Raw genomic sequence first — 13,886 nt, forward strand, 5'->3', positions numbered from 1 at the left:
GCTGCCTCGACCGACACAACAGTTATATGAGACGGTAGTACCGCTTTCGTGGCTGTTCGGGGAGAGCGGCCGAGAAGCCGGAAATGTGCTACCCTATGGCCACCAGCAGTTCCCTACGGCGGGCTCGGTTTCTTTGGTAGGGTAAGTTCCCTAGGCGGCCTCGTCTGCCTGTCGGATCCCCCACTGACTACTCGCTCAGCCAAACGGATTCCTGTCAGGATACCGTTCCGTTCCAGTCTACTGTCAGTCGATAACGCCCCTGGCAGTAGTTCTCGATGTTAGTCGTATTTCCTCTCTCAAATCACCTCTTTATATCATTACGGCTCCGGAGGTAGTATCAGTAAGAAAGCAAATCACCGGAGTACTATCGTCTAACCGACGAGTGTGCCTTAATGGTGTGGTCGAGAGGAGAAGAATGGAACGTATGCTAGCGGGCGGCAACACGCGGCAGGCACGCGCGCTCACCTATGAGTCTGCAACTTGCATGCTTGCGCTTCGGCGGCCTTGACGAGTAGCCTAGTGAGGCCAGTACGTCGCGCAAAAGCAGTGTCTGACTACGAATTGGACCTGCTCCCTCCCATACACCGGGTTTCGTTGACATGGATGCGTGGAAAGACGTAAAGACCACGACCAAACATCTCTGTAGGATTTAGCTAGTCGGCAAGCCAGCCCTTCGACGCTGCTGGGAACTTTCGTCGGGAGTATCTGCACGGGGCTGTTGTTATCGAGCTCCGCGTGGCCAAGGCGTCAGCATATTGTCTCGATCAACTGTAGGCCACTGGCTCGAACCCACGGCTTGAGACGATTGACTTAGCAGAACCTGTTCCTTGTAGTGTGCCCATCGGGTGCAAGTGCCCTTTCGTCAAGTCCCGACCCGAGAGAGCTCCTCCCCGTACAAATTGCCTTTTTTCGTGTCGCGTGCCAGCGCAGAATTATCATCATTTCCCGGCGTTCCCCGTTGCCCCCTTGTAGGAATCCAGCGTGCTGAGGCCGTCCACCCCTCCACGGACTGCGCGCCACTGATGCAGGGAGGGACTCCGCGGGGCGTTGCAACGTTGCGAGCTTGCAGTTCACTGTCAGTCCGTCTCTTCTTCAACTTCAAGAGCGTGAAAGGGCCTTGCGGTGCTCCCGGCATGATGCCCGCGTGACCGGAAGACTCGTCATTCTCTGTGTCTCGCCCTCACGCACCTGACAACCATGGCAAGGCCAGGCTCGCCTGAGTAGCTCCCTTGCTCGTCCGCTCCGGAGTACGTCTCGCTGGCACAGCTTGGCGCGCCTGTCCAGATTTGCAGTACACGCCCTTAGAAGGCAAGTAAAATGGTCAATGCGTGTGCCACCGGAGACCGTGGCAGGAGCGAGCGCACACCATGGCATCGCAGGCAATACCCAGTCAGTATAGTCGTTTCGCCTTTCCTAACTCTCAGAACAATGATTTTTCCCTTTATAGCATCCTGAGTAGTTCCCGTGGCATTTCCGTCATTTCGCTTCTCTTCGGGTCGGCTCCAGAAAGCCAGTAGCTAGAACGTGAGACGTCTGTGAGTTGTGAAGGGTGGGTGAAGATGGCATGGCCAAGAAGCACTTGTCTGCTTGGAGTGTTTCATTTGGCTCGCGTTCACCAGTTCGACACCGATCAAGTTGAAGTTCAGGGAGGGTAACAGGGCAAAAGCAGCGCCGAGGAAGGAAAAGCTGTTGAGAAAAGGGTAGCATCTATGTGAAGCTTTTTACAGAGGGACAGCGGAGTTCTTTTGGATGGCCAGGGTAGTCATCCTCTGGAATCGTGGGAAGAGAGCACAGAGGGTGCGCGCTCCAGGTGGTCCGCGTGGGGAGGGAAACGATCTGCAGTCGGACGGCTTCGAACCTTCTGCTTTGATCTTAAGGTTCACTAGGCAGGTACTCTGCGTGCCTATCACTCTTCTCTCTGTTCGACGTGGAGGTGCCAGGCTTAGTGTCGTCGCACTTGCTTTCACGTACTTAGCTCCCCGCAAAATTCATCTTCTTGTCCGGTATTAGCATGGCCTCCTCCGTTCAATTGTCCATCCCCGTGTCTTCCCCTTCAGGCCCATATAGTCTGACAATAAGCAGGATGTCGCTGCCGCGGGTGCAGGTCACCATACGCCGTGGGATGCAGCTCCCAGCTATGGACAGCGGGAAGACATCGGATCCGTACATCAAGGTGTGCTGCATGGGTTTCTGCCCTCGAAAAAGACGCGCGCGCGCTTAGTATCGCCGCTTTCATTACTTCAGTGGCCAGAGGCGTAATCCGAGAGCCGTGTGCACCGGGTTTAGGGTTAGTCGCATATGGGCAGCTTTCCGGGTTGGTGTAAGCCTCTGAGAGAAGACGGACAACTAACACCCCGTCATGTATAGCGAGAACGTAATGAGACTTTTTGGGGTACACAACGTGTAATTGCATTTAACAGTACGAACGTTAGGAAGCGAGGACTGCAACACGAATTTGTGACTTCGGAGACGGGATGTTTGCGGACCTGTGAGTTAGCTGCTGTGCAGGCCACTTATTTCCGTCGTTTCATCCTGGAATCAGTATAGGCCGAAAGAGTACTGCTGCGCTTTCATGGGAAAGGAACTACACTCGAAAACTGAGTTATCGGCCACGCTGTTAAACATCTGCACAGACTGAAAAGACAACTGGGACTCCTGGGCACCGTGTGTAGCGTTCACACATGAGTACTAGGCGACGGTCACCTAACAGCTTACTTCCTTGGTCGGGACTTCTCGAAAGTCTAACACAGGAGTATAACAGAACGTCGGAGCAAACTAGCAGTTGCGAAGACACTGGGCAGGAGTTGTCGTGCCTCCGTTGTTGCTTCCCTTCCCCGTCCTTCAGTTTGAGTATCGCGGAACGACCTATCGAACAACGACAATCAAGAAGACCGTGGATCCCGCGTGGAATGAAACCTTCGTCTTCGCGTACGATGTACGTCAGCCCTCTCTAATACGCAGTTCTTCCTTGTGCGTACTACCGTTTACTCCTCGGAGACGTGCGTAGTCAGCGCGTGTCTGAGAGGTCCGCTTAGCTCCCCTATGGCACTTCGGGATATCGCTTCAGCCTCTGTAGAGGGCTTCCACTATAAAGCGATTGTTTCTGTCTTAGGTTGAGGCCGTCTGCATCTAGACAGTTCTACTCCACATACTCTTGGAGGTGTCGGAAGCATCGACTTGCCCACTGCGGACTAGTCCGTCGAACAGAATGACGAGCAGTAGCCTTCAGTGCCACGAATTGGGTCCGAGTTTCTACGAGCCAGGAATATTTATAAGGAGCCAGGGCCATCAAAAAGTCAGTGGGCGTGTTTTTCTGTAGGAGTTTGCTTTATGAGAGCTCGCTCGAACCCAGCGGTTGCAGTAGCCACAACAGCTTACAGTGGGATTGATTCTTCAGGCGGCAGAGAACTGCCTCTGTTGGAACTAAGCGCTGCGTTCGAGCCCGGTTCGGTACCATAAAAGAAAATATCACCTGGTTCGTCTGTTGTTTTCTGAGCGGAGTCTTGCTCTGTTGCAGCAGCAGTTTGGGCCGCATACCTTGACCTTTGAGGTGTGGGACGCGAACGTTCTTATGAAGGACAAGAAGATGGGGAGTGTTACCGTGAATCTGCGCACTCTGCAGGTGTGTGCTGCATTTGTCTCAGCAGCGGAGTTGTTCCAGAGGGTTGTACCGGTATAAGGTTATAAGCCGGTTCTGTGATCGAGAGTCCAGGTGTGGGCCGCAGTGCCGGCGTCACGCTGTTTGGGTTTCGACTCGCTTGTGTTACGCAGAAACCGAGGGGAGAGGTCGGGGCCTTAGAGTAACCTTTAGCGATACAATGCGAGAATACCCTTCTTTGCTCTGCTGGTCTTAGGAAATAGCGAGAAGATCTCAAATATGACCCTGCGTAGTCAGGTGATAGTGTATCGTATCAACGCGACCCAAGTGGTAATCCGTGGTCAAGTTATGGTCCTCAGGACGGGTTGTATCTCTATCCTAGATGGACCGGTTAAGGCACGGTGAGGCCAGCCGTGCCATTAGCCATCGACGGCCAGCCGTCGATCGATAATGGCATCTTGTTAACTCCTCGGCATAAGCTAGCCCAATCCGCCGAGCCGGGTAACAGGGAACCTAACTGACACAGCAGACTCGGCAGAATGGTGTACGTGTAACCATGTGCCAGCAGGGCGTTCAGCAAATCGGCGGCCGGGGAGCGGGGGAACGATATGGCACCTTGCGAGAGCCGTTGTGAGTTAAACTTGCCCCTTTGTACCAGCACTCCTCTTCTCTAAGGAAGCAGTGGTCTTCCGGAGAGACACAATTAAACAAGCCATGGTGAGTTTCCGCAGGGTTGTCTTGCCTACAGATGGACACAGCGGTAAGCAAGGTATACCCTCTTGAAGATGCTGCGCTAGCGAAGATTGGGGCGGCTGTTGAGATAGAGCTGAAGCTCCTACGGCCTCTCAGTTCTTTCCCAGCTTCATCGTCAACAGCTGCCAACAATCCAAAGCCATCGAGTGGACAGACTGTGATTATCCTGACACCTGAACAAGCCAAGGCAGCTGCGCAGGGTCGTATTCTTCTCCAGCCGAATCATCCAGGAGGTTCCGCGCCCGTTTCTGGATACGCGAACGCGTACCCTCCATATAATCCGGGGCTGTATCCGTCTCCCCCGCACTCTCCTGTGTATCCTGTTTCTTCGTCGTCTCCCCAAAACACACTGGTATCACACCCAGCTGGCCTGCAACCCCATGGAAGCGTCGGACCCTTCTATGCTCCCCCTGGCCCCCCACAAACAGCAGGTCCGCCTTATTCTTACGGAGCCCAGTCGCCCGGAAATTCTGTCGTGCCGCCCCCGTACTTGTATCCAGCCGGAGGAGGTCTGAATCCGGGCACTACCATGTCTCCACAAGGAGTATGTGGATATCCTTGTGCTCCGTCCCCTCCCGGTAGTTTTGTCCCCGGTGGGCAAGGCGCATCAACAGGGCCGTATTCTCCGCCAGTGCCGCCGTCTCTCGAAAGCCCCTCATCACCCGCTGTTGTGGAGTCTCCTGGCAAGAAAGCGAAACAGACGTCCAGCAGTAGCTCGAGTAGCTCGAGCAGCGATCCGTCTAGCGAGAGCGACTCAGGTGCGAGAGGAAGCGAATCGCTAAATCGCCGTGATGGAGGGAGTTGATGTAGAGTTCGTTCTTGCGACTAGTGGTATCGACCTGGTTTTTTGGGTCCATGACCACTCGTACCTCTGACTGTAAGGTACAGCCCATTCGCTGCCAGCGCAGGTAGTGTATCTGTATGAACATATGTATTCTGTCCGTCAAATCAGTCCGAGGACGATTGCGCACAAGTGCGAGTAACGTACTAGTGCCAGCTCGATCGGGGTGCGCGCGTTGGTAAGTGTTTCTCTTTCACCGGCCTCATGCTGACCGATGTAACGACGGGACGGGACCACGACAGTCGGGGTCGTGTTAACCACATTCTTCTTTGGCTATGTGAGTGCTGAACCAGTTATCTGAGGGACTCCAGTCTCTTTTTCTCATACGTGCCAGCTGACATTCTGTGGAGCGCTTGGGTAAGCCACAGAGACAGACTCTGAGTTGCAATTGGTTGTTGTAGCTGCATAAGAGATTGAGAAAGGCCAGGCAGGTCTCACAACAGGCCAGGAAACTACTGTTTGCCCAGAACACTGAATCATGGTAATGGCCTGCCACATGTGGGGGACCCTCACTTGTATCTGCTTTCTCTTCTTGCCAAACGTAAGGCCGGCAGTGGAATGGTGCCTGCTCTGTCCCGTTGTGTCCTTCGCGTTCAGACGAGAAAAAGCACAAGAAGAAAAAAGAACGCAAATCAAAAGAGAACAAAACACGGCGCAGAAAGGAGAAGGCTGCGGACTCCGTTCTCCTTGTGGAAATCAAAAACATAATTCCCTCGGCCACGTACGGCGAGATCGCGAAGTAAGCTTCGATAGTCGTTTCCGCTCACAGTCTGCGTTTTCAGCGAGATAACGTGTGGCGTTTTTTTGAATGTTCAAAACTACAGTGCATACTCGTGCATACATTCAGACTCGTACGTATATACATTTATATATAAATATATGTATGTATATATGTGTATGCCTAGACACATAGGGAGGGCCGGTCAAAAGTGCTCACAGCTTGCAGCATTTCCATAACGGTGAGTGCCCCCGCCCGAGTTACACATGACAAGCCGACGTGCCTTCGGAGAAAGGGAGGTACGCTGAGTTGAAGGGGTGTGTTTTGACTGAATACCGACAGCCACAGTCCGTTTGTGTTGCCGGCGCTGCACGCTCTCCTAATCAAAAGCCAACGGCAGGCAAAGCCTGACAAGCGACGCGCCCGCTCGTGCGCACCGCCAAGGGCATATTTCGGAGCTTCTGCTTCAAGGAGATTTTGGACTCCGCAAGCGAAGATCTCTACACTCCAGGCGCTTCAACAAGCGCACCCCACCAGCGTCCCTTGCTGTGGACTTGTTTACTTGCAGTGCTTGCGACTCGCGTCGGACTGCTGTCAGACTGCTGGTGCTCATTGTTTCGCTGTCGTGTGTTTCCCGTGTTTGAGGTGTCTGTACGGCGGTCCGTTGAGGCCCAGTCTATCTTCTCGTGTCTGGATGTGAGTGAAGAGAAAAGAGTTGGCTTTCTGCTTCTTGGCGGTTTACAGGGCGCTGGTTGCAAACAACAACGACAAAGACTTGGCACTCAAGCAGCTTGTACAAAACTTGAAGTCGAGCTAGCCTCTCCGGAGAGTGGCGAGTGTCTCCGGGTACGATGTTTGTTCCACGGTATGCAGTCCCGTAACTGTGTGTCGGTTTTCAGATAAGCGTCTGTAGTCACGGGCACAACGCCAGTCCTGCTCCTTTTCCTGCGTTCAAGAAAGATATTCATGGACCCGGCGTCTCGTGTTTGTCTTTGTTGTTCATTTTGACCGAAGCCCGGTGATTCGAGGGTGCTCATAAGACGTATCATATTCACGCTCAGAGGAGGGGGGGTTCTCGGGCCTCCGGCTTGTTAAGGTCTTCGTGCCACGAACAAGGGCGCTGTTGAAAGCAGTAACCGGTGAATCCGTATACAAGGATGCTCTCAGTTTCTTTTTTTTTCCTTGAAAGACGGATTCAGTTAAAATGGGCTAGTACTTACCCAGGCGACTAGAAGACCCTAAAGATTCGGCCAGTCTCGGAGTCCTGGCTGAAGAACAAGTGTGGACACCAATACGGGGAGTGTGTGGTTCTTCTGGTTAACGACGGGGACAAAGACGAGTCCGGGTTCGCAGACGGATCTTCCAGTTGGAGAGAAGGGAATGTTTCTTGTCTCTGTAGAAATAAGAGTGTTGGCTACTGCGTGCCGGCAAAAGTTGAGCTGCCGGAGCACGTCTACCTGGCTGACTCCATACCTAAATGGTTTGTGGCCAACTGCCGCGTCTCGAGTTAGATGCGCACATGTAGAGGCACTACGGAGCTTTGAGCTACGAATTACTGACAGGCGCGGTAATCCACATGCAGTCCAGCGAAGTACTTATCTACCAGGTGCTTGAACAGGAGGACGCCGGAGGCTAGATGGCTGTGTGTGACAGTATAAGCGCAGCAGAAGGCGTACGGTGTTCTGAGATATTGAGACCAGCATCGCACTATCCAAGATAGTCATATACGGCGAGGCCGTGCTGGAGATCAGAGCATCTCTAGTCTGCACAAGCTTGAATTCTGGCATGTGAAGGTGGCCAACGAAGCGCTACAGTTTCCGCCACGACGCCGGTTTGCCGCCACCAGAGATCGAGCTGCTGGCCTCTGCTTTCAGTCTACAAGGGGGCCTGTTTTTGCAGAAGCAACTTGGTGCCAGACCTGGCAACACTCTCGTCGTTACTCCGACAGAGACAAGCGAAGCACCGTCTCTTCGGTTTGACGTGCTCGAGCCTTACGAAAAAGGCACCGTGGCACTCCGGACAGAAGCTCGGCGGTAGGGTTTTACCTTAGAAAAGATAAGAGGACAAGCATCAGCTCGGGCTAACTGTGCTTCATACCGTGCTGTTGTCTACTTCCGGGGGGTGCGGTGAGCCGTGCACGAGGCGACCTTCATATTCCGGAAGGAGCGTTCAGTTCGGCAACCCTAGCCTCACTGAAAGTATCGTGGCGTCGTCCGCTGTAGTCGAAAGATAACCAGCACACGGGTTTGTAGGGGTGGTACTGTCCATAAGGAATACGGTTCGGATCCTATCTCACACGATTTGCCTCCTAGTCACCTGTACTGTCTTCACCGCCCCAATCAGGGCTTTCGGGACACGCGGTGCATGCAAACAGAGCAACTACTCACTCAAGTCGGGTTCAGAGGCATCTATACCTGGCAGCCACACCTCCCGCTTACAAGGACAGACATACCCGCATGCACCAGTCACGTCGAAGTACAATGTTGAGTATCGACGTCTTGCATGCACGGTCTATTCTTATCCAAGCTACAGCCCTACCTTTCTTTGTATCAAGCCTCGCCTAAATTTCTTCCGTTTCTCTGCAATGTTTGAGAGGAACGTGGCCTCCTAGCTGGCTGGCCGGCTACTTTGTGTCCTGGAACATGCCTGCTTCTCTGAAGTTTTTTCCTGCGTCTAGGTTTTGACGAGAAGACTCACCTGAGGTGTCTTTCTCTTGGGGGCAACCGTCCTCTCTGGAGATACAAGAGCTGGTGGTAACTGCCACTTCTTCGTATTGCCAATCTTTCTTCGACTGCTCGTGCTGCTGCGGCCGACTAGAAAGCTGCCGTAGTTTTTCCTCGCGTCATCCCTTTGTCGCGGTACATGCTCGTCCGGCAGAACACTTTTTTTGTACTGCAAGTGTATTCCCCTCCGCACCATCTGATTCTGAAACCACATCCGAAGACAGGATCATGCCCGGGCATTCTTTAGCCAGGTCGAGGTTGGGCAAATAGAGCTTCTCATTCTAGCTACACACGGGGCTGCCTCCCGGAGTGAAGAAGCTGACGTGAGCGTCGAGGTGTCATCCCGTCAGCCGCGCTCCTGCTGAGACAAGGACAGTCTCATGGTTTTTCCCTGTTTCCGCGACAGACCCCTTTTCCCGGACCAAACCAGCCTTCTCGTATTGTGGGTCACTCTACCGTTATAGAGTACTTCGGCAGGAAGCTCATTGCTCCTCCTGGGAATCGTCTCTCGTTGGGGTCACTCGGAATAACTGACGTTGTTTCTCAGTAGGGTTCGCGGAGGAGACGCAGCGTACTGCGGGATGGTTTTCTGAGTGCTGCAGATTCGGAAACGACCCCCTGTCGGATTGGCAGAGCTTATGAGAGCTATCAGTTTACGGGTCTAGTGTAGCAGTAGCGTGACAGACTAGGTCACGGCTGCAAGTGTACATGGTCCACCCGGCGACGTAGAGGGGAAAGGGATCCATGGTACGACATCAATCGACAGGCAACCTCACAGTTGGAAGGAATAACGCTGCTGAGTGTAATGGGGAACTGGTAGACTCAGGATACTCTAGAACCTGTAGAAGAAGATGCAGAATGCCTGGTCGGCCCTTCGAGGGGCTGTGCAGGAGTTCAATGCGGTAAGAATGCCGGCTTTCTAACGAGATTGCGCTCGAAAGTGGTCTTCTCTCGCGCATTCTCGTTGTGCCACGCTCCAACACACACTATCTTGTCTGAGCGCGGATGCGCGTTCGCCTTTATCTATACCTCTTTCTTTCGCATCTTTGATGACAGGAGATGACTAGTGGTCTGGCAATCCCTGGGGGAAGCCTGATCGAGAGGATAGTTTTGAGAGCGCACTCGACGCGACACCCTGTGTATAAAGAACTCACACCCTGCTTTTAGTCCTCAGCTGTCACTAGCGGTGCGTCTGTTACGACGACCATTCGAAATGAAGGACGTTCCATCGCAGTGGACCTTGCGTGTCTACGTGTTGCCTTCTCGTTTTCTTTCTCGCTTCACCCCGGCTTCATAGAGTGACGGTTGAAGGGTGTTCAGTAAAATCAGAACCAGGGGGCCTTTCTGCATGACACTTCCACTGAAGTTTCTGTGCTCTTTGGGCTCCCCGGGGACGGCTACGACAGTGAAAGGGGGTTTACAATCTAGGAACACGTGAAAGACGCTTTCTGCAGTTTGGCGACTTGAGCTCATCTGCGCTACTTCTTGGTATCACTGCCGGCCGTCTTCTTCCGGTCCTGCTTCATGCGCTGAAAAGGCGTGCCTCCGCACTTGTGGATCTGAGCACGTCAGTACTTATGTCGGGTTCTCCGGTAGTGGCCTGTTAGCCTGTGCTGCACCTCTCCCGCCACTTTCCGGGTTCCCTCGCGTTCTGACGCCAAAGACGGAAGCAAGCAACGCACTACGGTATCAGGCAGTCGGCAGTTGGTACTCTGCATTTGGCTGATTATATTCTTAGGTCCTTCTCTCGGAAGATGAAGAAGAGGAGGAAGAGGAGGACGAGCAGCTGCTGGGAGACGAGGAGACGCCGGGAAAGGTGCGGACAGATAGGCTCCTCTCACGGACGCTCCTAAACTGCCCTCGAGACGTCTGCAGTCCGAACTGTAGAATCACCTGAGAGTATTCTGCGCTCTGCGGTTGTGAACGCAGTTTCCACACAGTCTAGCCGTCTCTTTCAGTAGGACAGAAGCTAGGGGCGATCATAGTAAGACCTCCTTCCTCAGCCTGGAGGAACTCAATTGATATGCATCAGCTGCGCTTTGTTACAAAACCGAGGTCTCCCTCACGGTGCGGAGCGTGCCCTATTTTCGGGAAAGCCTTTTACAGTGCGGTGTGCAGGTGACAGAAACACTACCCTAAGTGGCACTGCTAGGCTGTAGCCGCACAAAATTTCTAGCCACCTCCTGCACTTGCGTGCACGGCGGGGTCGCGAGGGAGCATTGTGCAACCACGGAGCTACTAGGGTTGCACCGGCTCCCCGAAAAATACGGTGGACCGGGGTGCGCCGCTTTGGGCGTTTAAAACGCAAAACTAAACACCCGAAACTGCACAGTTTCACCGGCACTCGAGCGCCCGCAGCAACGGTGACAGCTTCAACTGAATACAAGGACAGCCGCCTGAGAAACGCAAATCTTCGCGTTCTACGTAAGCAAATATCACCCAAAGGGAGTGTAGGTAATTTCGGTATCAACTGTGAAATGGGCGTAGCTGCTCGTTCATCACTAGAACTCTGACACCGTGGAGGTCATATGTGGAGTAAACACACGAGGCACATGCGGGTTTTGCAAGTGAGACAGGTATCTTTTTGGGAGCCACCGGTGTACGCTGTCAGAACTGCAAACCAGAGGTGTGGAAGGAGGATGGACTGTTAACTTGGAACGAGTGGTATGGGACCAAGCTGCCACTCAAACCAGGAGTCACGTCAGAATTTTTCGCCTGTATCTGCTGGTTTCCTCTTGTCGTGCAGGAGGCAGAGAGAAGCCCAAGTGATGGGATGGTCTCCTCTAACCGTGCAACTGTAAGAGAGCTTGGGCTGCGGCTTCAACAACAGGAGCAGCAGCGGCTCTTCGCAGAGCGGCGTCTGCAGCAAGTGGGTGAGGTCTCTGAGCGTGTGTATGCACCCATTTCCAATCGAACTGGCGCATAGTTGGCGCTCCAGTTATCTCTATTAGACTACGTGTGATCTTCTGTCAAGAGGATTAGCGAAGACGCTGCCGTGTGATCTGGTGCACAGATCTCCCGCCTGCCGATGCATGTTGCCGCCTGTTGTTGAGAAAGAAGCAGAGCAGCACTCGAGGCCTCAGCACCGTCACGGAAAACTTCAGCGAGCCATTGTTCCCGGCTTCTGTACGATCCGGTCTTCTCTGCCATGCGGCTGCTACGCAACGTCCAGCGCTCAGGAGGGTTGTGTCTTGTGACGACGGTTCCCTACCTGCCCGGGCCCATCACGGCCCTTCTAAGAATGTGCTGTTTTTCCCTGTTTCTAGAAAGCGTTGCGGCAAAGCACGCACAAGAGGTCATAAACCTCCGAAGCGAGTGCCGCCTTCTTCGCGCTTCAGCTCGTGGCGTGAGTACTGGATCCTCTGCGGCCTCCGATGCCCAGGCGGATGCAGATCCTTTTTCTGAGTTATCTATACCTTCTACGTCCGCCCCGAGGTCCGATGTCCTTTCTCCGGGAGAACTGCGCGGAACGCTCAACCGTGTACTCGCAGCGTTGAGCATACCGGAAGGGGTAAACCATCCTTTCTGGCACAATGGCCACTTTGGCTTTTCAGGGGCGTACTGTGCAGGGAGAACACCCTCTGTGGGTCCTACTTGGGAAAAGCAGGCGAATCAGGATCTCGACATTTTTGCTGCGCTTGACCGCGAGGAATCACCAGTCAAAGAACAGTCGGATGACGAGGCGTCCAAGCCGAAGGAAGTCTCGGCCGAGGCTCAAGGCGTTCTGGCTCAGCTCGATGGGTTATGCTGCTTCCTTGAGTATATCAGTGGAAGAGCAGAGTGGCTTTTGAAGGAGTGGCGAGATCTGAAGGGTTAGTTCGCTTAGAAAGTGACTTTCTTGTTAGCTTACTGGGCCCCTTGGTTTTTGTAAGCGCTGCATCCCAAGGCGCCTGGGGGTTGCTAGTTTTGCCTTCGAGCATATTTCTTCTGAGACGTCAGTGAGTCGCCCGCCACCTGTGACAGACAAAACACCCAAACAGAGCTGCTCTTGAGCGGCAATCCGTGCAGGTGAGGTGTGGTACTGATACGTTTTCATGCTGACCGTGTAGCTCATCATTTTTGCCGGGCCGTTGTCATGCCTCTTTCACCCGGGGATTCGCGTTTTTTCCTGTGTACGTGAGGCATCCCTTTCGTGCCTGTGGAAAGCTGCCTCGGCCGCCTTTTACACGTGGGAGTGTTATCTCGACCTGTTGCTTCTCTTTGAGCGTGTGCTATTTTGCTGCAGCGTCTCCAACGTTTCGAGAAGTTCTCATTTCTCGTCTTGGTCCACGGCTTCCGCCCAACCAAGTTGCATGGCTTTCTACCGAGGTGGACAATCAAGACGTACATACTGCTGGAGCCTCCTCTCCACTTCTTGAGTGGCTTGCAGTTTCTGCACAGTTGATGGAATGTCTTAACTCCCTGTCCGCAGACGCCTCAAGTGATACAGCAACCGCTTTAGATACGGCCTGCGTAGGTACTCCTACAGCCACAGTGTCAAGGGATATCAACCGTAAGCGAAGCGGCGGAGGAGTTTCGAGACAGAGTTCTGTTCGCGACGACTCCGCACCGGTCAACGGAGGAGACGACGCTTCTCTCTGTCCCCAAGGTCAGCAAAGTGAGGAGCTCAAGGGGGCGACTCAGGAAAACGCACATCTTAACTACAGGTGCATACAGTCCTTCTAAAAATCAGCAGCCTGCGCATATGCCAGTCCCGCGCACTGTTACTGCAGCGGAGTCTGACAGACTGGGGGAGGCGAGGCCGCCATGTGGCGCAGTAAGACTGGTCTCCCTCTATAAAAACTCGATTTCTAGAAGACATCAAACTGCAATATAGTGCAACTTTCTGCAGCGGGCGCGAGCTCACTCCTACTTACTCTTCTCTGCAGTTTTTACCGTCGCGGCGTGTCTCCTTGTTCACCCAATTTCGTTGCATGCCTCTGAAGCGTCCTCGTGGCTTGTCTCTGTCGAGGCGTCGTTGGCATTTCATTGCTGCTATTCTTCCACGTCTACTTTTCTACGAAATCGGAGGCGGTTATCTACTCGGGGGTCAGTCCATAACGGAGCAGCGGAACACAAGAAGGCAACTAAAGAACAGCGAAGACTGCATGTGTCGTAGGGCTGCTTAAGTCTCAGCCGGTGTATCCGAATCGCTGTAGGGTATCTGTACGTGTGATGTCACTGTGGGCGTGTGGGACATTACTGCGCTTCCGTCCCTTCCAGAGCTGTTTACAGAGGGAGCCGGAGACTGACCACTGGATCCCCCGGGGGTAA

At 53.6% G+C, this 13,886-nt stretch overlaps 2 protein-coding genes across 2 annotated transcripts; both read left to right on the forward strand.

The window, feature by feature from the left end:
• Positions 1 to 531: 531 nt before the first annotated feature.
• On the forward strand, positions 532 to 7,109 carry CSUI_004337 (c2 domain protein). Its single transcript, XM_068064530.1, has 7 exons — positions 532 to 1,247; positions 2,058 to 2,173; positions 2,846 to 2,935; positions 3,518 to 3,622; positions 4,347 to 5,109; positions 5,790 to 5,931; positions 6,655 to 7,109. Exons 2-7 carry the CDS (start codon positions 2,084 to 2,086, stop codon positions 6,725 to 6,727), a joined length of 1,263 nt encoding a protein of 420 aa, XP_067923493.1. The 5' UTR covers positions 532 to 1,247; positions 2,058 to 2,083; the 3' UTR covers positions 6,728 to 7,109.
• A 1,333-nt stretch (positions 7,110 to 8,442) lies between these two features.
• On the forward strand, positions 8,443 to 13,298 carry CSUI_004338 (centrosomal protein; the record flags this gene model as incomplete). The annotated part of the gene is made up of 5 exons (XM_068064531.1): positions 8,443 to 9,535; positions 10,372 to 10,690; positions 11,380 to 11,506; positions 11,900 to 12,445; positions 12,859 to 13,298. Exons 3-5 carry the CDS (start codon positions 11,407 to 11,409, stop codon positions 13,296 to 13,298), a joined length of 1,086 nt encoding a protein of 361 aa, XP_067923494.1. The 5' UTR covers positions 8,443 to 9,535; positions 10,372 to 10,690; positions 11,380 to 11,406.
• Between the last annotated feature and the right edge of the window lie 588 nt (positions 13,299 to 13,886).

This window comes from Cystoisospora suis, assembly GCF_002600585.1.
Source record: "Cystoisospora suis strain Wien I chromosome Unknown contig_2013, whole genome shotgun sequence".
NCBI lineage: Eukaryota > Apicomplexa > Conoidasida > Eucoccidiorida > Sarcocystidae > Cystoisospora > Cystoisospora suis.

Excerpts from the sequence above, each read along its gene's own strand:
- CSUI_004337 (XM_068064530.1), top strand. The coding sequence starts at position 2,084 with ATGTCGCTGCCGCGGGTGCAGGTCACCATACGCCGTGGGATGCAGCTC. Across the intron at positions 2,174-2,845 it reads CATCGGATCCGTACATCAAG|TTTGAGTATCGCGGAACGAC; the intron begins GTGTGCTGCATG and ends CCCGTCCTTCAG. Across the intron at positions 5,932-6,654 it reads ACGTACGGCGAGATCGCGAA|GGCGCTGGTTGCAAACAACA; the intron begins GTAAGCTTCGAT and ends GGCGGTTTACAG.